We start from the raw sequence: 26,370 nt of genomic DNA, 5'->3' as shown, positions 1-26,370 counted from the left end.
TTTTTTTTTTTTTTTTTTTTTAATAAGAAAGTATTCTGGGAATTGGAAGGAGCATCATAGATTATTAACTTTACATCTTGTGGAAGTTCCTTCTAAAACAGCAATTGCATCATCAAAGTTGTTGCCTTCTGTTTGTTGTAAGTATGTTAAAAGTCATTTACTCCAATTTTGGCATTTTACAATTTATGAAACATTTCTGCTAAATACCTCTTTTAATTTATTTTTGTACTTCTGGAAAAGGAGGGGCTGCAGACATATTGTGGGAGGTGTTGAAAAGAGACAATGAAATGGGATTGCAGTGAATTCACTGGAAAATTATATTAAAAGGCAGTGGTCTATACAGATGAAGTCATTCACTTGTCTGCTTCCCGCCCCCCTTCTCTTCCCTTTGAATAGTACTTTTGTGATGGTTAATTTATGTCTCAGCAGCATCCTATATTCCCTTTCATTTTAAGACTTTGTAGGTGGAATATAGTTTAACTAGAACTGAGTTCTCTTTCCTTCTTCACTATATTCTAGAATTTATGTAAAAGTGATTCTTGTTTTGTCCATTGGGGTGGTGGTTAGGAAGGATTCATGGCTCTAAGCAATATCCTTGTAAAGATACATGGAAAATATGAACAAACCCTTGAAGTGGCATTTTCTTGAATTCATTCTTTAGAGAAAGGCAACTTATTCTAATATTGAGCTCTCCTTATTATTAATTTTGAAGTGAAGTTACCAGACTGAGGCCTGTATACATCCAGAAAGTTACAAAGACAACAGACAAGGGCACCAGTTAATGAGTACATGTGAAAGCAATTTAAATCTGTAATGTGCTTTACAAAGCTAATAATTAACTTCCTGTCATCCTTCTTACTTAGAAAGTAGTTGCATTTTTAGGAAGTATCAGTACTACTTCCCTGTGAAAGGATTATTTTTGTGTTTAGAATATTTTTGATAAAACCAAGTAAACTAATACATATTCTCTCTATAAATCAGGAAGATAGAGGGTTTGTGGGTGAACCTTGCTGCTTTCCCAGACTTCTCAATTTTCTCTCCTTATAGTTCATAATTTATAAGCATAAACAGTGATGGTCTAAATTTAAAGCTTGCTATACTATCATTACATGAGACATTCATATAGATACCAATATATGATTATATGTGAGGCTTGTTGAAGCAGTGAAAAGTTTCTGAAGTTAGCAAGTACTTGAAATAAGCTAAATTTCATAATTCAAAGATGGGCTTAGTTCCCACTTAGAAATAAAAGCTAGAAGAAGGAGCCACTCAGTTGAAGGTACTAATATAAGTTTAAAGTATTACAGATGGTATAAAGATAAAACAGTTAAATGAATTTAAGTCTATACAGAGACAGTAAATTCTATCCCAAGAAATTGGTTTGGAATATAGAAAGAAAATGAAAAGATTTATCTTGAATAATGACTTACTCCCTTACTGGCCTCTTGTAATATTTCTTTATCATTCACTAGTCAATGTCCTATTTTATATCCTAGTTTCTTTGTGTTTCAGAAGATATTTTCTTTTTGAAGAGAAATCTGAGGACTTTTGGTTACCCAGATAACACATTTAAAATTCAGCTAATTAGGTAATTACTGAAATCTCTAACTGTAAACTATTTGGGGCCAGTATCACTATCTTTCTGTGAGAATGAGTCTGAATTCAAATAAAGTGATTGTGAACAGTTTAATAAAGACCGTTATAGATAATTTCCTGAGATTCCCCTGGCATTTACTAAAACCCAGACAATAGCTAAATACATGGAGAGGAAGCACTCTCCTTTTAGTCAAATAGACAAAAAGAAAGAAAAAATGTTGTATTCATAGTCATTAACTCAGGAAGGCAGCAAGAAGAAACTGGAAAAAATGTATTTGAATAATAATAATGGACTCAGCCTCAGAAAGTTGAGTATAAAAATATACTTTAATGGTATGAACTTTTTGAGTTAAGTCTGAGGGAAACTAGATAGCATTAAAAGATGCAGCAAATTAGACCCACAGGGGAAGCACTGGTACTTGATGGGAAAGAATGGAGAGTATTATTTTTTGTGCTTAGATGTCCAGGTAAGTGTTCTCCAAAGCAATCTTACCTTTGTTTTCTGCCTTTAGTTCTTCTGCCATCAAGCTGTCTTGTCGATTACCAAGCACAAATGCCAGAAATGAGAGGATCAGGGCATCCAAAATCCCAATAATAGCCAGGATGTATGCCCAGCGGACTGAACAAGCCCCGAGAGTGTACTTGTCCGTCTTTTCTCCACACATTCGTTTTACTTCATCTGAATCCCAGCCATCAGGGAAAATCATACAGCCAAGCACAAGGCAGGCAGCTGAGAGAAAGGGAAAAAAACAAAAGAAAAAAGAACTTAAAATACATTTTATTTTAGCAAATAGCAATGATTTGACTGCTTAAAATTGTTGACTTAAAGAACAGCAAATCTCATAGCTGTCCTACCTGGAATGACCGACCTCCCGACCCTCCCACACTTTAACTTAAAAGCAGCCCAGTACTTTGCAGGAGCTCTAGGAATGCACTTCACAGTGAGCCCAAGCATTCTGAAAGAAGTGAAGGTATGTTGATCTGTAAGAAAATACTAAAAATTAAAAAATGAATTTTGGTGTGCATTTCTTGGAAGGCTTCCACTGCAAATAGGAATCACATACATAAGAAATCATAATACTGCAGAATCACTATTCACTGCTGGCTTTGAAGAGCCATGGCAGGAGCCAGATAAGGGATTAGGATAACATGGAAAATACCAGAGAGTATACTGACTTTGCGTCACGTGTAAACATAATTTCATATTGTGATCTCCTACACACACACACACACACACACACATTGAAAAGTTTCTCGAAACTGTATTTCCATATGCAATTTACTCTGATATTTTCGAATCTATTCTCTGTTCTGTTTCATTTTTAAAAGGTTGAAAATGCTGCAACATGGTGTGGTACGACAGAGCTTTCATGGAAACTCAGAAATTTAAGGAGAATACTTATATTCAATTTCCTAACTATCACTGTGGGAGTCATATGAATGCTTTTAAAAAATATGTTATTTTGAAGATTAAAGAAGGTAAGTGGCTATTGTTGCCACTCTCTTTATATTTAATTGAATTATTTAGGGGTAAATGATCATAGTTTAGGTTGTAAAGAGCTTTCTGGACAGGTTGGTTCACTCATTAATTCTTAATTCATTCACTCATTAATTCAACAACTACTTATTGAGTATCTCCTATAGTGTCATCAATACTTCCCTACTTGAAGCCTTCATTATCTTTCTTTTTTTGTAAACGATTTTTAAAATTTATTTTTAGAGAGGGGGAGAGAGGGGGAAAGAGAGGGACAGAAACTGATGTGTGAGAGAAATAGCAATTGGTTGTCTCTTGCACACCCCCAACTGGGTACCTGGCCTGCAGCCCAGGCATGTGCCTGAGCGGGAATCAAACCGGTGACCCTTTGGTTTGCAGGCTAGCACTCAGTCCATTGATCCACACCAGCAGGGGTCTTCATTATCTTTCAAAGGGAACCCTCACTTCTCTCAGCCTTCAGTTTGCCCTCATTCTAATCCAGATTACACGTTACCACTTAGACCATCATGCTCAGAGCCTTTTGCAGCCTCCACGTTAGTACTGAAGGACACTTAGATATCTTAGTCAGGAATTCAAAGGCTCCATAGTCCAGCCCCTATTTAATTTTCCCATCCATCCCCTTTATACTCTTCACTTCACTTGGGTTGAATTTAATATGACTCTGTTCACATACTAAGTTTTTGAATCGCTTTATTTTCTCCTCTACCTGGAGTTATTTCCCACTATTGTCCTTAAATGTTCACTCTTAAAATCTTTTAACATTCAAGTCAAATGCAGCATCCTCCACAAGGCAAGCCATCTCAAATGCTCAATCTAGAATACTGTTAAATTGATTCTGGTACCAATTCTGATGTGTGTGGGGGGTTTCCCAACCACCCCAACAAATAGTATTCAGACACCAACTGGATGTTCTATAATTTACCTCAATTCTGACTCTATCTACCTGGAGATAGCAACAGATTACACAAATTAAGGGTTCAGTCCTAACAACTTCCCCCATCCCCCTTCAGATGCCAGTTTGAAGCCCAGACTGTTACCTGTGCTTCTGACACTTGGCTACAAATTGGAAGTTCCAATGACTCCTCCAACTCAGGATGCCAATTAGAAAACTACATTATTACCTGTACTTCTGATCCTCTGGCTATATAAGTAAGAGATTCCCAAGACTCCCTTCTCCAGTTCAGTTAATTTGCTAGGGCAGCTCACAGAACTCAGGGAAACATTTTGCTTACTAGATTACTGGTTTATTACAAAAGAATCTATATAACTAAAAAACAGCCAGATTGAACAGAGCATAGGGTCAGGATATGGGAAAAGGAGCAGAGCCTCCAAGTCTTCTCCCACTCTTCCAGCACCTCCACATACTCATGAGTCCAGAAGCAATTTGAAATCCATTCTTTGAGGCTTTTACTGAGTCTTCATTGGCACAATCGATTAAATCATTGGCCATTGGCCAGTGATTCAACCTCCAGCCTCTCCTCACTCTGGAGAAGTCAAGGGGATGCTATTAAAAGTTCCAACCCTCTAGTCACATGGTTGGTTTTCCTGGCAACCAAACTCCACCCTTAGGTTCAAAGGACACCTTATTAACATAACAAGAGACATCTTTATAGCTCTCACACTTAAAAAATTCCAAGGATTTTAGAAGCTCTTTGGTAGGAACAGTGGAAGAAGACAAAATACATATTTTTAATTATAAATCATAGTATCACAATTGTCTGCCTCTGAACTCCCACAGCTGTTGACCTATCTTAGAGTGCCTGTTATGTTTTGTATTTGTTATTTATTTCCAATTATTATTTTAATTAATAGACTATAACCTTTCTGAGGAAAGAATCTTTGGTTAGCCATCATATTCATAGTACATAAAACAGTGCCTTAAATATAGTAGGCACTAAAATACTTTTGAATGGGAGAGTGAATGAATGAATACATGAATTATAATAGACAATAAAATGTAGTTTATAGAAGTTAATACACAACTACTCAAGGTCACAAAAACTATAAAAGATCTAATTAAAGATGGTTTTATATTCAGGTGACACATAGCAAAGACAATTTTGTTAGATTATAAGTACTTGGGAGAATAATTAGAAAAAAGTGAAGTTAATCATTTGAAAACATTTGCAAATTCCTGTTCCCTTTGTATCTCTCAGCACTTAGTACAAACATGCTCTTCAAGGTACTATCTAACAATAACAACCTGTGTATTTTAAAACATGTGGCTTTCATGAGCAAAAATTTATTTTACTTTAGAAGACATAGAATATCTTTGAATATAAACCATAGTTCAAAAACGTCACCTTTAAGGATGCTATGTTACTTAAAATACTGAATAAATATTCTAAAAGTTTTTTATATATTGAAATTACTTTCTCATACAGAAAAAATACTTTTCCTTTATGAATGGAAATCACTTGGAGAATAACACAGCTTTAGTACACATAATAGAAATCACCAGTAACACCAATAGAAATCACCAGTAATCACCAATAACCTGTCTAAACATTGACAAGTTTAGACAGGTTATTGGACATCACAGGACAACTTCACTGGAAAGGGATGTTTGTGGAATGGTGACATAACAAAGACATCTTTTTCTGAAGGTCTTCTGCACTGAGGGTAGACTGACTATCTTAAAAGTTTCCGTTTCTGGAAACTCTGAGTTAGGAATCAAGAGAAAAAGAGCAGAGGTAAAATTAACACTCTGAAACTGAAACCATGAGAGGATAATGGCAACCCCTTGTTTCCTGTCTTCAAAGTTAGGGAAAATAGGCGACATAATATGCAATTGTGCTTAGTTTTATACAAGGGGTATTCTGCTCAAAGTTATAAAAACAGATTTTTTTTGAAATATATTTTATTGATTATGCTATTACAGTTGTCCCATTTTTTTCTCCCTTTTATCCCCCTCTGCCCTGCACACCCTTCCCACCAACATTCCCCCACCTTAGTTCATGTTCATGGGTCGTACATATAAGTTCTTTGGCTTCTCCATTTCCCATACTATTCTTAACTGCCCCTGTCTATTTTGTACCTACCATTTATACTTCTTATTCCCTGTACATTTTCTTCCATCCTCCCCCCTTCTCCTCCTCCACTGATAACCCTCCATTTGATCTCCATTTCTGTGATTCTGTTCCCATTCTAGTTATTTGCTTAGTTTGTTGTTGTTTTTGTTTTTCAGGTTCCATTGCTTTTTAAAAATTTTATTATTGTTCAAGTACAGTTGTCTGCATTTTCCACCCACCACTCCCCTCCTCACCCTAGCCATCCCCACCTCCCTCCCCTGATTCCACTCCACCTTGGTTTTGTCCACGTGTCCTTTATAGTTGTTCCTGAAATCACTTCTCCCCTTTCCCCCATCACCCCCTCCTACTTCCCCTCTGGTTACTGTCAGATTGTTCTTAATTTCAATGTCTCTGGTTATATTTTGCTTGCTTGTTTGTAAATACAGAATTTTTAAAATGAAATTCTTATTTTCAATAATCTAAAGGAGTTGGCTGTTCAGAAAAACCTTAATATAAAAACTGGGCTAACAAGGTCAGGGTTTGGCCTCCTGGGGAGAAGTGTTTCAGTCACCCCTAACAAGTGTACTCCAAGTGTCCTGCTGGCCACAAGGCACTGCAATATATATTGGACTCTTTACTCCCTTTTTATTTTGTTTGCCTTCTCTTAAAGTGAGAGATACAATCTTTTTCTAATTTATCTGTTTGGAAAATCTTAGTGGTTATATAATAAGATACTGAAAAATAAAACAATTGCATTTGAAAACTTTTAAAACTCTGTAAGTGAAATTTGTGATTATATTTCATTTTTTAAATAAATAAGTTCTATCCTTTTGAAAGCCGTGTCTCTGGATGGCCATTGCATAACAAATTTTATTTCCTGACAATGTATTATCAAAATGTACATTTTCTTCTTCCCCTATCTAAACTTCCTCTTCCTGGCTATTTTGCTTTATTTTTAAAAGGTCGAGGCCCCCAAAAGTTACAGTGTATTTAAGATTAATTTAAACCATTAAAATAGTGTAGGCTCTGTTGGTTTCTTTGGAAAGGTATTACTATTATGTTCTGCAATAATGCTCGAGTGCTACAATAAATTCTGTTCTCTGGCATTCTATTAACCAGAGATGTATTACCTGCATGATTCGTGTAGCCACATAAGACTAACAGCTGTTCCTAATCCTGACTGAGGAGTGCCAGCAGGATGCCAGTCTAACGTTGCAGTCAGTGAAAAATTAAATACTATTCCTCTTTGCTTTACAATTAATTATTTCTAATTCTTTACAAATTCTTCATCTTGTAAGATGTAACACCATAACTACACTAAATAGGAGAATATATGAAGCCCCGGAACACTGGATTAATTTGGACGTGCTACATCCTGACCACAAGGGATACTGGAGAATTAGTTCCAATTGGGCTGTTATCCTAAAATGGGTTTCTTATTAGAATGTCACCTAGGAAATTACTAACTTGCAGGTATATATTCCTTCATTTTAGCAGCAGGTTTTCTGCAAGTATATCAGAGAATGTTCCTGAATGTTAAAGAGAAATGAGAGCTGACAAATTGGAGGTGAATAGAGAAGAATGATGAAAAGAACTTACTGAATGATGTCATGAATTCTAATCTAAAATGTATAATAAAGGCACCCTTGTGAAGGCATGACTGTTGATTGCAATTTTAAGCGTATTCCAAATGATTAGGAAGTGTTCATATTCTGAAAGGACCTCTGTGTAGAGACTGAGGTCCACAATGGTTTCTTTTGAAACAGGACACAAGCAGCTAGTGGTTTCCCAGAGTCACTGATTGCTCTGGCATTTCCCCCCTCCCCGCCCCCCTCCACAAAAGGCTGAATGTAACCTCTGTGAAGGAAACATCCTTAGAAAAATCCACAAATGTTTTTAATTGGGTCTTTCTCCAAAGGAAAATGAAGCAAGATGAAAAAAGCAATAAGGGATCTATGGTTTGGGTCACTTGGGCCCACTGATATTGCTGGTCCAACTGTCCTAATCAGAACTGTTAATGTTGTGAACCTGAAAACTGCTTATTTTTTGGACAGGAAGAGAAAGTATATGTTCATTCTTTAAAATGTCTATGCACTGTTGCACAAAAAGCATGATAAATACCTCATGCTGCTGAAGCACTCAAAGGGAACTTAGTGAAAAAAATGGACCTGCATTTTTATCATTTGTTCAGGCATACAGTAATTGAAGAAACTGACGCCATCAGAGCTGCCGGACTGTGGAGGGGGATGTTCACATGTGGACTGTCACTCTAAACACCTGGTAAAGGAGAGACACGAATCATTCCTACAGCCTCTTCATTAACGTAGGGCTAGCAAACTGGAGCTATGGTATTTATACATTTGGAAAAGGTATTATATTTATACATGCTTCTTCCTTTCCAATTTGGATTCCTTTTAGTTCTCATCTGATTGCTATGGCTAAGACTTCCATTACAATGTTGGATAAGAGAGGTGAAAGGGGACATCCCTGCCTTGTTCCCAGTCTTAAGGGGAATGCTTGTAGTTTTTGCCCATTCAGTATGATGTTGGCAGCGGGTTTTTCATAATTGGCCTTTATAATGTTTAGGTATGTTCCCTGTATTCCCACTTTGCTGAGAGCTTTTCTCATAAATGTGTGCTAGATTTTATCAAATGCTTTTTCTACACCTATTGATATGATCATGTTGTTTTTATCCTTCATTTTGTTTATGTGGTGGTCACATTTATTCATTTGTGAATGTTGTACCAACCTTGCATCCCAGGAATAAATCCCACTTGATCATGGTGTATGATCTTTTTGATGAATTGCTGCATTTGGTTTGCTAATATTTTGTTGAGGATTTTAACAGCTATGTTTATCAGAGATATTGGCCTATAATTTTCTTTTTTGTATTGTTTTCATCCGTTTTTTTTTCCTTTTTCCCCTTTTTCCCCCCTTACTCTTCCCAGCTGGTAACCCTCCAAATGATCTCCATATCTGTGATTCTATTCCTGTTCTAGTTGTTTGCTTGGAATTAGGATAATGCTGGCCTCATAAAATGAGCTTGGGAGTCTTCTCTCCTCTTAAGTTTTTTGAAATAGCTTGAGAAGGAGAGGTGTTAGTTCTAGAAATGTTTGGTAAAATTCACCTGTGAAGCAATCCAGGCCAGGATATTGGTTTGTTAGGAGTTTTTTGATTACTGCTTCAATTTCATCAGGTGTAATCTGTCTATTCAGATTTTCTAATTCTTCCTGATTTAGTTTTGGAAGATTGTACATTTCTAGGAATTTATCCATTTCGTCCAGGTTGTCCAATTTGTTGTCATATAGTTGTTCATAATATTTTCTTACAATCCTTTGTATTTCTTTGGTGTCAGTTGTTAGTTTTCCTCTTTCATTTCTGGTTTTATTTATTTGGGTCCTCTCTTGTTTTTTCTTGATGAGTTTGGTTACAGGTTTGTCAGTCTTGTTTATCTTTTCAAAGAACCAGCTATTGGATTCATGGATCTTTTCTATTACTTTATTAGACTCTATTTTGTGTATTTCTTCTCCGATACTTATTATTTCCTTCCTTCTACTCACTTTGGGCTTGGCTCATTGTTCTATTTCAAGTTCCTTTAAGTGTAAAGTTAGATTGTTTATTTGAGCTTTTTCTTGTTTCTTGAGATAGGCCTGTAATGGTATGAATTTCCCTATTAGCACTGCTTTTCCTGTGTCCTGCAGTTTTTAGGGCTTTGTGTTCTCATTTTCATTTGTTTCCATGTATGTTTTGAGTTCTTCTTTAATCTTGTCCTTGACCCATGCATTGCTTAAAACATGTTATTTAGTTACCATGTCTTTATGTATTTTTTAGTTTTCTTCCTGTGATTGACTTCTACTTTCATAGCATGTGGTCAGAAAAGTTGCTTGATATGATTTCAGTCTTCTTAAATTTACTGAGATTTGAGATTATTGATAGATATGTATTTATTGCCATTTTATTTTTTAACTATTTTCCTGGTTTTTTTTTTCCTCTTTTTCTTTTCTTCTTCTTAGCAAGCTACTTAACATTTGTTGCAGGAGTGGTTTGCTGTTCACCAACTCTTTTGGTTTTTTTCTTGTTTGGGAAGTTTTTATTTTTCCTTCAATTTTAAATGATAGCCTTACTGGGTAGAGTAGCCTTGGTTGTAGATCCTTGCTTTTCATCACCTTGAATATTTTTGCCAGTCACTTCTGGCTTGAAATGTTTCTGTTGAAAAATCAGATGACAGTTAATTGGAGCTCCCTTCTAAGTAACTAACTGCTTCTCTCTTATGGGTTTTAGGATTGTCTCCTTGTCTTTAGGCTTTGCCATTTTAATTATGATGTGTGTTGGTGTAGGTTTCTTTGGGTCCATCTTTTTGGGACTCTCTACACGTCCTAGACTTGCATATCTCCCCCCCACCCCAGATTAGGGAACTTTTTGCTCATTATTTCTTCAAATAGGTTTGTGATCCCTTGCTTACTGTCTTCTCCTTCTGGTATTCGCATGATGTGAATATTGTTATGTTTCATATTGTCCTAAACATTTCTTAAGCTCTCTTCAATTTTAAAATTCTTTTTTCTGCTCTGCTTGGGTGTTTTTCTACCGTGTCTTCCAAATTACTGATTTGATACTTTGCTTCATTTCCTTCCAGTGTATTATTTATTTCAGATATTCCATTTTTATTTCATACTGGCCCCTTTTTTATGGTTTGTATGTCTTTTTTCATGCTGTTGATTATCCCTATAATCATTACTCTGAACTCTTTATCTGATAAATTGCTTGCCTCCATTCTATTTAGTTCTTCTTTTGAAGAATTATCTTGTTCTGTTCTTTCATCGGGGGCTCTTTTTGTCTTCCCATTTGGCCTGCTTCTTTGTATTTGTCAGGTAGATCTACAAAGACTCTGATGCAGGTCTATGTCGGACACTCTGTGACCGGCCCTGAGCAATGTGTTTGGAGCTGTCATTGATCTACAGCTTGTGGCTCCCTCTGCTGGGCCTGTGTGTATGCAGAAAGAAGCAGGATGGGTATCAAAGCTGGCTTTTACCAGCTCCAGACTGGGGAAAGGTCAGCTGAAGTCTCAGAGCTCCCAGAGACCCACATTTGCTGTTTGGCTTAATCACAGTGTAGCCTCTAGCTATATTCCGCAGCCTGACTTAAGCTCCACAGGGTGAGGTGAGATGGATTTCTGTGGGTGAGGCTATTGTTTCCCCTCAGATTGGAGGGGAGTGCTCTGCCTGAGAGAGATGACCTCTGCAGTATGGGGAATGACTCAGCACGGGGATCCTGGTGGTTGATCCTTCAGCTCTCTCCCCACAGTCACCAACCAGACTTTCCTTATGTGTCTCCAGTCCACTCTGCCCTCCCTCTGTTGGAACCCAGGGTAAGTGGCTGCAGACAAAATTCTGTGCATTGGCCCTTTAAGAGGCTCTCTGTGTCTCTAGCCATCTCTCCCTGGTAGGCAGGAACCCTGCTGCTTTTCACAGCCTGGTGTTATTTGGGTTCCTTTCCTAGTTCTGGTGCTTTAGGATGGTGAGTCCAGCTTAGGGTTTAGACTCCACATTTCTCAGGAGGAACCCTCCACAACACAGCTGCTGAAGTATCCCTCCAGAACTTCAGCTGCTGCCTGTGGGAGCCCTGCCAGCCCTCTCATGCCTTTGTACTCCCTACCAGTCTCATTGTGGTGAAATGGTTCCTTTTGTATGTCCTTGGTTATCAGGCTGCTCTCCAGCTAGTGTTCAGTTCATTATTCAGGATGATTTTTCTTTAATTTATTTGTAGCTCCAGTTTGGTCCTGGGAGGATGTTAGTGTCACTTCCACTAACTCCTCTGCCATCTTGGGTCCCCAACCTAATATTTATTGAATGCTTACCATGAATGGGGTGCACTATGCATGCATCATCTAGTTCTCAAACAAAGCTAATAGAAACATGAGAACACTTCTTCCTGGCTTTTCTAGTTTTCCTCTCTTTACCTGAAGAGCTGTTTGTCTGCATGAACATATGTTCCACTGCTCTGTGCTGCAAATTTTACACAGTCTGGGCTTGACTTCCCCGTGCTGCCTGGGAATAGGAAGATAAGTATGTCGACTTCTGGGGGGTGCAGATGAGGATGTCCTTTTGGCTAAGAAACCTAGAGCTATGTTCTTCAACCTTTCTCATAATAAAGGGGATATTTTTGTCTCCATCTGCCACTTATTCTCTCTTTCATTTGGTTCAGAACTTGGAAGGGTTTCACAGTTCTGGAGGCTGGAAGTCTTAGTTTAGAGTACCAGCATTGTCCAGTTCTGGTGAGCACCTTCCTCTGTGTCATATGTAGAAAGTTGTCTTCTTGTCCTATCCTCACATGGCAGAGCAAGCTAGCCAGTCCTCTGACCTCTTTTTATAAGGTCATTAATCCTACTCATGAGGTCTCCATGCTCATTACCTAATCACCTCCCAAAGGCTCTACAACCTACTACTGGAATTAGAGTTTCAATTTACTAATATTGGAGGGACATAGTATTCAGTCAATTGCAGAGTGGGAACAAGGGTTGTTATTCATTGCTTCTCCACCAATGCCAACATTATTTTCTTTTTTCAAAAAAAGATTTTATTTATTTATTTTCAGAGAGAGGGTAAGGGAAAGAGAAAGAGAGGGAGAGAAATATCAATGTGTGGTTGCCTCTAGCATGCCCCCTACTGGGGACCTGGCCCTCAACCCAGGCATCTGCCCTGGGTTGCTAGAACTGGGAATCAAACTGGCAACCTTTTGGTTAGCAGGCCTGCACTCAATCCATTGAGCCACACCAGCCAGGGTCCAACATTATTTACTTTTACAGATGAAGCTGAAGCACAAACATTTGAAATAGCTGGCTCAAAATCATACAAAGCCTCGAATCAGGATTTGAATTCAGGCAGTCTAGTTTTGGAATCTGTTCTTTTAACACCATCTATGCTATTATCTTTTACTTATAATAATAATTATGCTTGCTGTAATCACTTTAGAATATTGGTTTTCCAAAATATATTTTATTGATTATACTATTACAGTTGTCCCATTTTTCCTCCCCTTAGTTCCCCTCTACCCTGTACCATCCCTCTTACCATCATTCTCTTCTTACCATCATTCCCCTCCTTAGTTCATGTCCATGGGTCATACATATAAGTTCTTTGGCTTCTCCACTTCCTATAGTATTCTTAACTTCCCCCTGTCTATTTTGTACCTACCATTTATGCTTCTTATTCCTTGTACCTTTTCCCTAATTCTCCCCTGCTTCCCTGCTGATAACCCTCCATGTGATCTCTATTTCTGTGAATCTGTTCCTGTTCTAGTTTTTGTTTAGTTTTTGTTTATTTTTGTTTTTGTTATTTTAGGTTTGATTATGGATAGTTGTGAGTTTGTTGTCATTTTACTGTTCGTATTTTTGACCTTTTTCTTAGATAAGTCTGTTTAACATTTCATATAATAAGGGCTTGGGGATGATGAACTCCTTTAACTTGACCTTATCTGGGAAGCACTTTATCTGCCCTTCCATTCTAAATGACAGCTTTGCTGGATAGAGTAATCATGGATGTAGGTCCTTGCCTTTTGTGACTTTGAATATTTCTTTTCAGCCTCTTCTTGCCTGCAAAATTTCTTTTGGGAAATCAGCTGATAGCCTTATGGGCACTGTCTAATTTTCTCTTGCTGCTTTTAAGATTCTCTCTTTATCCTTAATCTTGGGTAACTTAATGATTAATGAATGGTGTGTTCCTCCTTGGGTCCAACTTCTTTGGGACTCTCTGGGTTTCCTGGACTTCTTGGAAGTCTATACCTTTGCCAGTTTGGGGAAGTTTTCCTTCAGTATTTGTCCAAATAAGTTTTCAATTTCTTGTTGTTCTTCTCTTTCTGGCACCCCTACAATTCGGATACAGGAACGTTTCAGGTTGTCTCAGAGGCTCTTAAGTCTCTCTTCATTTTTTTGAATTCTTGTTTCTTCATTATGTTCTGGTTGGATGTTTATTTCTTTCTTTTGTTTCAAATAATTGTTTTGAGTCCTGGTTTCCTTCCTGTCACTGTTGGTTCCCCAAATATTTTGCTTTATTTCATTTTGGGTATCTTTCATTTGTTTTTTCATTTTTTGACCAAGCTCAATCAGTTCTGTGAGCATTTTGATTACCAGGACTTTAAATTCTCCATCATAGGTTGGCTATCTCCTCATCACTTACCCCTCTTTCTGAAGTTTTGCTCTATTCTTTCATTTGGGCCATATTTCTTTGTCTTGGTGCAGCTGTTAAGTAAGGGGGCAGGGCCTTAGGTATTCACCAGGGCAGGGCAACCCTCCTGAGGCGCTGCCTATAGGGGAGTGGCCAGAGAGGAAACAATGAGGCTTGCCTGTATGGCTCTAGCCCACTTTCCAGTGAACTCTAGTGTGAGACTGGGAGTTTCTCCCACTGCAGCAACTGCTGAAGTCCACAGTCACCTCTGAGTCTCAGATTCACCTTCAGCCCACCCTGACTGCATGGTTGTCTGCCTTGCTGTGTTTTTTCTCTGGCAGCCCTGCCTACATGTTCCACCACCTGGCTATGGTTTTTTTGAGTCGGCTTCACCCACTTGGCCTTGCCCACTTGGCCTCGCCGAGAGTTCTTACCAGTCTGGTTGTTCTGGTTGATTTTTTCTTTAATTCCTTGGTTGTTGGAGTTCCATGCAGTTTGATTTTCTGGCACTTCTGGTTGTTTATTGATTTTAGATTGGTCGTTATTCCCCTTTGGTTGTATGAGGAAGTGAAGGGTCTCTACCTATGCCTCCATCTTGGCTGGAACTTAGGCAACATTTTCACTTGATGACATCTATACTGCACTTCAGACACAGGATCTTAAGGGAAGACAGGATGATCTTTCTCCATGGCCATATGAACAGAACCCTATGTAGTAGTATACCTATCACCATTCTCCCAGCAAAATATACTTTATCCTAACATCCAAAGCAAGGCAACATAGAGTAATGGGTATCCTGTCGTACTTTTGTAAGTGGCCATTTGTGCCATGGTTACTTTATTTGTATAACAGGGAGCCCCAGTCTAGATCATTAACTGGTCACCTACTATTTACATTGTATTATACATATTCAGGGATAAATTTGCATTCACTTGATGCTCCATACATACACATGTTATTGGAAATAACTGTGCTCATAGAAATAATTCATGAGCTGAGTCATTGTCTTCCTGCTCAGCAGGCAGAGAGAGGGTGGCGCACTCATTCTCCATGTGACTCACCACAGGACTCACTGAAAGTCTCCATTGGTTAGAGTTAGACAAAGTCAGGGATCTCATGGCAATCTGGCTATCAGCAATTCCTTTCTCAATTGAAGGAATTACCTTAGAAGCAATGAAATCCTCCTCAGGTGATGAACTCTCCGAAGCCTGCCAGACCCCTGGAAATAGTGTCCATTTATAGACACTGTCCTGAAACAGAAGTTGGTACCAATTATGGCAGCAAACTTTTCTTTTACACAGTTTGCTCACTTAATTTTTTTATTGTATTTTTTCATTACCATTTAGTCCCCTTATACCTCTTGCCCCCGTCAATCACCACAGTTGATTGAGTTGTCTATGTCCATGAGTTCTTTTTCCTTTTTTGCTTAATTCTTTGACCTCCCCCCTTAGCTGTCATCCTTTCTCTATGTATGAATCTGTCTCTATTTTGCTTTCTATGTATGAGTGTGTCTCTATTTTGTTAGTTCAGTTTGTTCATTAGATAGCACATATGAGTAAAATATGGTATTTGCCTTCCTCTGACTGGCTTATTTCACTTAGCATAATATTCTCCAGGTCCATTCATACTGTTGCAAAGGGTAAAATTTTCTCCTTTTTTATGGCAAAGTAGTATTCTGTTGTATAATAATCCCATAGTTATTTTATCCACACATCTACTGATAGACACTTGGGCTGCTTCCACATCTTGGAGATTGTAAATAATGCTGCAGTGAACACAGGGGTGTTTATGTTCTTTTGAATTAGTGTTTTGGGTTTCTTCAGATATATTCCCAGAAGTGGGACTGCTGGGTCAAAAGGCAGATCCATTTTTATTTTTTCAAGGTATCTTTATACTTCTTTCCACAGGGGCTGCACAAATCTGCATTCCCTCCAACAGTTCTCACCAGCAAAACTGTTTCCCTTTCTCCACATCCTTGCCAGTACTTGTTGTGTGTTGATTTATAGAGGAACCACCCTACTTAATATCAAACTATACTATAAAGTCATAGTAATCAAAACAGCATGGTACTGGTATAAAAGTAGACACATAAATCAATGGAATAGAATAGAGAACCCAGAAATAAACTCACACCTTTATAGTCGATTAATATTTGACAGAGGAAGCAAGAAAATTCAATGGGCTAAAGTAGTTTATTCAATACATGGTGTTGGGAAAATTGGATAGATACGTGCATAAAAATGAAACTAGACAACCTTCTTATATCACGTGTAAGAATACATTAAAAATGGACTAAAGACTTAAATGTTAGAGCCAAAACCATAAAAATCCTAGAAGAAAACATAGGCAGCAAAATCTTAGACATTGCTCATAGTAATATTTTATTGGATATATCGCCCCAGGCAAGGGAAACAAAAGAAAAATAATAAACAAATGGGACTACATTAAACTAAAAAGTTTTTGCACAGCAAATGAAAACATCAACAAAATAAAAAGACAACCCACAGAATGGGAGAATATATTTGCTGATACATCTGATAAGGGGTTAATATCCAAAATTTATAAAGAATTTACAGCACTCAACTCCAAAAAACAAACAACTCAGTTAAAAAGTAGGCAAAGGACCTGAAGACACTCTGTATAGAGGATATACAGATGGTCAATAGACATAAGAAAAGATGTTCAACATCACCAATCATCAGAGAAATGCAAATTAAAACCACATTGAGATATCATGTCAATGTGATATGTGAGCCACCTTTCAGAATGGCTCACTTTAAAAAAAAATCCTCACTCAATGACATGCTTATATGGAGAGAGAGAGAGAGAGAGAGAGAGAATCTGAGGGAGAAACATGAATGAGTTGCCCCCCGTATGCATCCTGAGACAGGACAGAACCTGCAACTTAGGTATGTGCCCTTACTGGGAATTGAACCCACAACCTTCTAGTGTACAGATGATGCTCCAACCAACCTAGCCACTCAGCTTGCTCACTTTTAATCTTATTCCTTTGAAATAACATTTTAATGGGTAGAAATTTCAAATGGCAAAAACTGTTCAAAGAAAGTAAGTGGAAAAATTATACTACATTAAAAATGTTGGAGTGGAACCAAGTTTAAGAAAGATGAGTGCTTCTCCCACCATCCTTCATAAGAAAGGTCCTTACTTTTAAGGGGGCATCAGATGTACACATGTACACTTATTTAATAGGCTCCCAGCCTATACTTTTTCACAGTTTAGCTGATTATCTATCTATCTATCTACCTATCTATCTATCTATCACCTATCTATCATTTATCTATTATCTCTATCTATCTATCTATGATCATCATCATCATCATCATCTATCTATCAATCATCTATCCCTTTGCCTCAGTCCTGGTCCTTATATAGTTTAAGAAAAGTTGCATAATCCTATGGAGTGCTGCCAATCTCTTGCAGGGAGTGGCTTATAATATCATTCAGGACAGACATGATCTAGAGCACTTAATTATTTTTCCATTGCAGTGAAAAGAGCAGCACAGCACCACTGGGCTCTGGATAGCAAAATCTTTGGGCTGATATGCCTTCTGCCTAGTTTGCCACTTTTCAGTGTCCCCTCTGATCCCCTTCCCCTTTGGATACTTAAGATCAAGGTTATGTGGGATCGAAGGGACTGATTTATCACATTTAAAACAAAAAAATGGCTAAAGAAAAAGACCATTGTGGCAAATTATTTGAGGTCTTTAAAAAAAAATTTCTTGCTCCCTTTCCCCATCAGATTTCCTTTAAAATGCTTTAGTTTTTAAGACTTCAATTCTCTTTGCTGTTCCTTCAAAAATATTTATTCAGACTTTGGGAAATAATTTGAGATATGTTAGGCTATGACCAATGTATGGTAGGATTTTCTAGTAATTTACATATTGGTTGAGAATGCTGCTGCTTTAGAACAAGAAACTGTCCCCAGAGAAACCAAATTGGAACTGTCAGTAGGTATTAAAAAAGGGAATAAGACAAAAACCAGGTCAAGAGAGGATGAGAGAAGTCAGCGTGTTAAATGTTCTGTCAAAAGATTTTTGCACATCTTTCAACTTCAAATTCTAAAAGCAGTAGCCAAAACTTTATAGATAAAACCTTGACTAATATGAAATTTGAAGAATAATGCCTGAAGAACAATGCCTTCCCTTGACTAAAAGGAAGTTTAACCTAGTTTTAACCTGCCAGTGAAATGGCCAGAAGGTGGTTTAGCATGGAACATGGGCACTAGACAATCTGAGGGGAAAGTTCTAGAAACTGGGCCCGAAGCTTGGGCATTTGCTTTTTTGCCCTTGGGAAGTCTTCACTCCCCCTGAGGCTCTGTACTTTCACACTTTAACCATGGCCCTAGGTTCCTTCTTGGTATTAAAAAAAAAAAAAACCTTGTAATTCATTTACCACTGTCATAACTGAGGCTGGGGTACGCTGATGGAATTATAGTTCTTTGCTGATCTAAAGCACTTAAAATTCTGGGATGATGTTCATGTAAATTACTGATAAACTCTGCTACTTAGAAACATTTAATACAGTGATAGGATGGTACACTTGTTCAAATGTTTCACTAAAGAATTTCTGTGTGCTTATTTCATGTGTTTTTACCCCATCTGAATCCAGAATACCAGTTACCTGTTTGCCCAGAGTAGGGGATATTAATTCTTGTGGGACACCAAACTACGACCATAAGAACTTAAAAAATTTCTGAATGGACATTAAGAACAGTCTAGAGAAGCCATGATCTGGGCCTTGGTCCTGGTCCCTATGTTTACTTGAGCCCAGCCCTAGGTACTAAAAAGAAGATAAATACACATTTTCCACCCTACAACACTGCCTGCTCCTCCTCTTTAAGGTATTGTCTGAGTCTTTGAAGAGAAGTTGGTTTTTATATATAAAAGAAATATCATTTGGGACAAATTGTGGTTTTATGGATTTTAGAGTCAAACACAATCTAGATTAGACATTTACTCATTTGTAATGTATACTCATCTATTGCTGCTGTAATGAATCATTACCAATTTAGTAGCTTAAAACAACACAAACATATTATCTTATTGTTCTTATAGATTAGAATTCTGATATGGGGCTCACTGGGCTAAAATCAAGGCATTGGTAGGGTTGCATTCCTTTCTGGAGGCTCCAGGGGTTTATCAATTTCCTTGCCTTCTCCAGCTTCCGGAGGCTGCTTGAATTCCCTGGCTAATGGTTCCTTTCCATCTTCAAAGCCTGCAACGAGTCTAACCCTTTTCACATACCATATCTCTGACACTCTCTTTTGCCTCTTCAACTTTTAAGGATTCATGTGATTAGATTGAGCCAATTCAGGTAATGCAGGATAATGTTCCCATCACAAGGTCAACTGATTGGCAAACTAATTGCAGCTGAAAACTTACTGGTAATTTCCCTTTGCCATGTAGTTACATATCCACAGGTTCCAAGGATTAGGGTGTAGACATCTTTGGGGGAGGGGGAAGCAACATTTTGCATATCACATAATGTTACACATAAGTAGTGTGTTGTATGATCTTGTTCCTGATTTCTGATATGTAGTTAAAATGGTCCAGACCAAGGGGGATAAAGTCAGTTGTAGATCTCTTGTGTGGAATAAACACTGAACACCTGTGCTTCCCAAGTCTGGTTCTTCATGGGTCTCTGCTGGGTTTTCTCAGCTTGTGACATGATTCTTGGTTTCCTGGTTATTGTTTCTTGTTGGGTCCAACAGTTGACCTTATCTTGAGCCTGATTGTCTGGAGCCCAGCATCTTTCCTGGCTCTGGCTGTGTAATTTTTCTTTTTTTAACACTTAAAGGCAAGCTTGAATCATATTCTAAGGCTGGATCACCTTGACCAAAGCAAGTGATGTTCAAAAAGGTCATGACTTGGGGGTTTTCTTGATGCAAGACCCAATTCACTGCTTGCCCACCCTCTGACTTGAATATTGCCTCCAGCTTGAATCTGCCTAGCTTTGGAATCCTTCAGAACTGAATACCAGCTACTCCCATTAGTGACTCTGTAAGGTCAGTTTGCTAGTCCCAACTTTCTCCCTTTCAGCATTGCTATTTCTCCCAAACGGCATGCTATTTGGCTGAACCCATCTAAACCACAGTAAACAAGGCCATCTCAACAACTCCAGTCCTGTTTTCAAAGACAATGTCGTCTTCATTTCCTCAAAATGTGAGTGATCAATGTGCATACCTCTACTTTCTGCAGGGTGACAGTGCAAGTAAAGTTTCCTGAAACTTTTTCCATTTGTCACACTTGGCAAGTTTGGAAGTTTGGAAGTAAGAGTGCATATGAGTCTTGTCCCCTTACCTCCAGGTATTAATGCACTCAAGCTGTGGTCTCAACCTTCAAACCTATTGTCACAAAAATAGGCAACATATTTGGAGGTCCAGTATAGTTGCATGGAATTATTTATGGGTATAGTGTGTAGGATGAACTCAGTACCTCAATTGTTACTCATTATTTCCATGTTATTGTGTTGATCCCTGGACACTAGTGGTATTATTTTATATAAAGACAGAGTCATTATTTAGGTATCTGAGAGTCCAGAATCCCTAGTGAGATTAGTAGTTTGAACAAGTATTGAAGAAAATAAAAAGTTTGTTGGGGAAACTGGAACAAAAACTAATAGTGCCTCATTTTTCAAAAATATTTTGATAATGTAAAAATAATAGCTAACATTGAGCACTCTCTTACATGAATCAACTCATTTAAAACTCTGTACAACCCTTTGAATTGGGTACTAAAGGTACTGAAACAAGAATAGAGACCTTAAGAAACTTGAAAAATGTAATGTCAAAGGATTGACACTTTGGGTTGTCTGACTGATGTTATATCCCTTAACTATTATGTAATTATAGAGTTTCATTTTTATTATTTCAAGAAAATAGAGAGCTTTCCTCTCACAGCAAAATTAAAATACCAATAAAGACATAAGTTCACCTAACAACTGGTGAGACTGATGTTGATAATCTGACGGAAGACCAATCTTGCTCTGAACGGTGTGGCTCAGTGGGTTGGGTGTTGTCCCGCAAACTGAAAGGTTGCTGATTAGATTCCAGGTCAGGGCACATGCCTGGGTTGCAAGCCCTGGCTGGGGGTGTGCGAGAGGCAATCGGTATTTCTGCACATCGATGTTTCTTTTCCTCTCTTTTTCCCTCCCTTCTCTTCTCTCTAAAAATAAATAAATAAAATCCTTAAAAAGGACAAATCTTGACTTAATTAAATGGAATGAATAATTAAGGTTAAAGCAGGTTGGAAAAAATGTAAAAATTGAACTCACCAATAAATACTTTTATTGCAGTGCATGGCTAGAAGGCCATTATTGAGAAACGGTCATGTGGTGGAACAATATAAGGGTTCCCATGAACTTTAAGAAATAGGCCAACTTATCTCAAACTATTGGCATTCTGAGTTGTCAAAACGTCATCCCTGGTAACAAAAAATTTCAGTCCTGCATCGGGTAGGGGATCACATTGGATCATTAAATCGTGCAGGAAGTGTTTTCAGTCATACAGATTCAATCCAAGAACTCACCAGAATGGAGACAGCATACAGAAAACCAAAAGAAAATGTACTAGAGAAAATGGATAAAGCATAGATCTGTACTCTATATTCTTCATGGGTCAGAGGAGAAAAGGAACATCCTTCTTGTGGTGCCAGCAGGACCTCTATCAGGAATGGTTAAACCCTTAAGTTAACTGAGGTTCCCTGAGGTTGCAGTTGACATGTGACTATTGCAGTCTGGTCTTCCCATATCAATTGCTGCAATACTATAAATTATTCTTATCCGGTTTTGGTCAGTACATTCTCATGGTTCCTATAGGCTCCCAATTTTGCTAATCAACTTGACCATGAAGTTTCCCCACTTGGGGCACAGAGGTTGGGGATGTTTACTTTATTCATCTTGGGCCGATACAATCCTAAACTCAACAGAATTTATTTTTCAGTGAACTGGTTGGAAACTCTAAGCTTCTGGATCCTCCCTGACTACGCACTATGTACCCTGGAAAAACGGTGAGCTCTGGGGTGAATTAAGCCTAATGGAGCATGAACTTGGGTCTCTATCCACCTGTTGCCAGGCACATTCACATATTGGGTTTGACTTGAGGTGGTACTTTAGATGTGGTTGATTGATAGTGCAAGTGCTCCCCTGGCACACCCAGAATGTTGAATGTTTGTTGTCAAATTTAGAATAAAGATATAAGGCTTACTTTTGTTTTTTTCTTCTTTTTTTAAAAAAAGATTTTGTAAGAGGACCACGAGGTTTTGGGGGAGAAGGGAGAGGTTCACACAGCTTTGGTGGAGTGAATAGAAGAGGACCACGTGGTTTTGGAGGAGAGGAGACAGAGGACTATGCGCCTTTGGGGTGCTCCTTTTTCCCATGTGGCTTAGGCAGCAGGAGAGACTTTGACGGGAAGAAAGGCAGAGAAAGGACTCGCTGGTGGGCCATGAGAAGGTGCCACATGGCTTTGGATTAATTGGAGATTGTGGCAGCCACACAGCTGATGGTGCCGGGAGCCTGAATCACGGACTTCTAGTTCTTTCCCTGAGATATGGTACCCCCGACTGGGCAGAGGGAGAGGGAAGGACTGTGCATCTGTGGGTGTCTAGAGGACTTTAGTATTTTAATGAAGACATTAAGTCATTACTCTAAGTCTGTGTAACTTTTAAATAAATAATTTCTTTCCTTTTCACCAAAAAAAAAAGATTTTGTTTATTTTTATAGATAGGGGAAGAGTGGGAGAAATGAAGAAGAGAAACACCAATGAGTGGTTGCCTCTTGTGCACCCTGACCGGGGACCTGGCCTGCAATCCAGGTATGTGCCCTGCCTGGGAATTGAACCAGTGACCCTTTGGTTTGCTGGCTGGTGCTCAATCCACTGAGTCACACCAACCAGGGCTTCTTTCTGTTTTTTTTTTTTTTTTTTTACCACCAGGCTGTGAGGGACCAGTATATTGGTCAGCATCATATACTAGTCTACCTGAGCCTCAGATTTATATACAATTACTCCCTTTCTCCTCTGGAGTTTCACAATTGAAGCTACTCATGTTAGCTAGTTCTTGTTTTTTAAAAGATGTTGCTGAGAATGAGAATTCTGGCTGGGCTACATAATCTGATGACCACTGATATTTCATCACTAAGACAAACACCACCAATACAACTGAAGATTAATAAATGAGGAGGCCATCATGGGGTATTTTGTAAGATATGCTCTATCAACCTGAAAACTGACTTCCAGTGAATGGTTCTTATCTACAACTTTTAGTACCCTAATGCACATAACTTAAGTTCATATATCTTCAAACAATGTGGTTCTGGGATGCACTCTTTACTGAATTTTGACTCTGCCTCAACCTAGAATAAGAGCTATATCATGAATGCTAGCTATCTTGCATGTGAGACCTTGATGGTCAGGAAATTGAGAATATTGGCTTTCTGGTCCAACTGGTCTAGCTCTGGCAAGGTACGGAGGTGCTTTTTACCCACTGGTCTTTGGGATGCTGAGTCACTAGCCAGAGCTAGGCTCTATGTAACAGTGTCCTTATTGAGGCCTGCCTGTGAGTGATATCCCTGTGTGATTCACCTATCACTGGCTGACAGCAGTTTATATCCTGGAATTTTTCAGGTAATGACCAGTGCTATGTCTTTTGTTGCTTTGGTCTGATCATGTTGAGTAGCTACTAAAACCATGAAATAGAATAAAAACTGTAGGTCTATAGCAGAGTCAGTTACTTTGCCATTAAAAATATTTAAGCATGGAAGACTGAGAATGCATTCCTGATTCATTCATCCATGTTCCTCCTCTGAAAACACAATTAACAAATTGAGGTTGCAGGCAGAGCCAGGAGGGTGTGTGCCAACCTGAGAGTTAAGGTCACTGCTTCTTGTTGTGTTGAGGAAGAGTGGAGAGAATTGTGAGGTGAAAACCCCTTATTTCCTGTTTCATGAGATGCATGTGCTCCTCAAAGGAGCTTCAAGGCCTCATGGCTTAGAGGAGAGATACTTTGGTAGGCTGGGCTGCTTCTAGTTCCTTAGGGGCAGAGGTCTGCCATCTTTTCCCAAACAGGCCCCCCTCCTCAGTGTAGCAATTGCCAGCTCAATTTTTTATGAATTGACATAGCATATGTTTTCATGCTCAACATCATGGCCTGGGGAATCTCCAAGTCTTGGCTGAATGGGTGCTGAAGGTCAATAAATCATGGGTGGGCAAAGAAATTACAATTTATTTAAGGCACACCAGAGACTCAAGGGAGAAAGTCAAAGCAGAAATAAACATAGGGAAGTTCCCAGAGTCAGAGAATTGAAGAAAAAAGTGGGAGAAGACCCTAACAGAGTATTGATGCTTTTGAGGAGATTCAGTTAGAATGCATAAGACTTCCTAGAGCTAAACATAAACCATAATTTAAAAAAGAACAAACAATTGAAGAAGAGTGTTGTTGCTGAGAACTGAAATAGTGGTTTGGAAGATATGGTAGGAAAAAATGGCACAAAAGAACAAAATCTCAAGGATCTGAGGGACAAAACCAAGAGATCTATTGGTTAGAGACTTAAAATATAAATATTAAGAGCTCTGAGAAGAGGAAAGGAATATATATAGAAATAATTTTTTAAAAAAGGAAGAAAATTTTTCTGAAGACAAATTTTTATACTAATAATGGTTTCCAAGACTCAGATGAGTTTAATAGGAAAAAAATTACATACCTATTATATCTTGTTGACATATGTAAATTCCTTAGATTAAGAAATGTTATAAGTTCCCACATAGAAAATTATGACAACAATGACAACAAGACAGATCAGTCAAAGCAATAATTACTATGTGGTCCAGCATTTTGAAACTAATTATATAACTAAGAGGAAAAAAAATATCCCTGAACTAAAATTTTGAAGCAGTTCAGCAAAACCTACAAATTTTAGTGGAAACAGATATGCAGTGGTGTACTTGTAAATGATAACAACCAACTCAATGGAAAAATGATAAGCAAAACCCAAAGACTCACTTTCCAGTATTTGCCAATTTTCATGGTGTTAATGCTCCCACCATGGCTTGTTTCAAGCTATCATGGTGATGTCACCAAGTACAGAGTTGGGATGAGATGAGTTGGGATGAGATGAGTTGGGATGAACCAGTTCCAGGACACTACTGTTGAGAGGGGCAATGTAGACAGGAGAGTTTGTAAAAGCCTAAAAATATTATCTTTGTGGTAAGCTGAATGAGTAGGTAAAAAAAATACATTGGTAGGAGGACACTTTTAATTTTAATATGTTAATAGAAAAAATACAAGTGTGATTACAGCTATTAGGGTGAGAAGGTAGGCCTTGGAAGAATCGAAAATAATTAATTATCATTTCTAAGTTAACAGGGCGAAAATGGAATGAACAGAGTACTGACCAAACCAGAGAAGTAAGGAGAGGGACTTCTGGTTTCCTGTCTGTCTTGTAAGGAGCTTCAAAGTCACTACTGTTTCTTATCATATAAGTAAAAAGTTGAACAAACTAAAAAATCGACAATTTTTCTTAGATTTTTCAGGGAAGGGGGGTCACAAGGCAAATTGCTGCCCCAAGAACTGGTGAGACAGGTGGATACAGAAGTTTACAACTTAGCAGAACAGAAATGCACAAGCAGAAACCTGCTGGGGAACCAGAACTGGGGTAGGAAAACTTGAACTGTAAAAGACAAGTTGCTGGAGGCTCAGTATGGACAATTTTGAGACTTGAAGACTCCGGGGGAACTCAGTCTAGGGCAGCTCCCACACTTTTGTGAGTTTTACTCCTTGGAGCTCCGCTAGATTCTCACAGTAAAAATGGGAGAGAAACATGCTCATGCTTCCAGCAGGAGGAGGGGAAAAGGAACCATTCTGAAATGTACCAGAGCATCTGTTCTTTTTAACCAGATCTGTTAAGAGAAATGATTTCACCATAGCCTAGTTGACTGGGGTTTTATCAGAGCCTAATCAACCTGGGAGAAGAGAAATATCTACCTGTGGCTCTCTCTAGTCATCCTGTCCTGCATAAGGTGGGGGAAAAAGTGGAAGCACTTAGGAGGAAAAATAAGTAGAGGAAAAAAGAAAACATGAAGTATGTTAAATATTAA

General features: G+C 38.3%; 1 protein-coding gene across 2 annotated transcripts in view; it reads right to left on the bottom strand.

Moving 5' to 3' along the window:
* LHFPL3 (LHFPL tetraspan subfamily member 3) overlaps nt 1–26,370 on the bottom strand; it is a 666,875-nt gene that overhangs the window by 218,037 nt on the left and 422,468 nt on the right. For both annotated transcript variants that reach the window (XM_053927230.2, XM_024558032.4), the window contains exon 2: nt 2,090–2,326. In XM_053927230.2, the coding sequence (XP_053783205.1) occupies nt 2,090–2,326 (237 nt within the window). The remainder of the gene's footprint in view (nt 1–2,089; nt 2,327–26,370) is intronic.

This window comes from Desmodus rotundus, chromosome 6, assembly GCF_022682495.2.
Source record: "Desmodus rotundus isolate HL8 chromosome 6, HLdesRot8A.1, whole genome shotgun sequence".
NCBI classification, from domain to species: domain Eukaryota; kingdom Metazoa; phylum Chordata; class Mammalia; order Chiroptera; family Phyllostomidae; genus Desmodus; species Desmodus rotundus.
The sequence above is the reverse complement of the archived record's forward strand: the minus strand, read 5'-3'. Positions and strand labels throughout refer to the sequence as shown.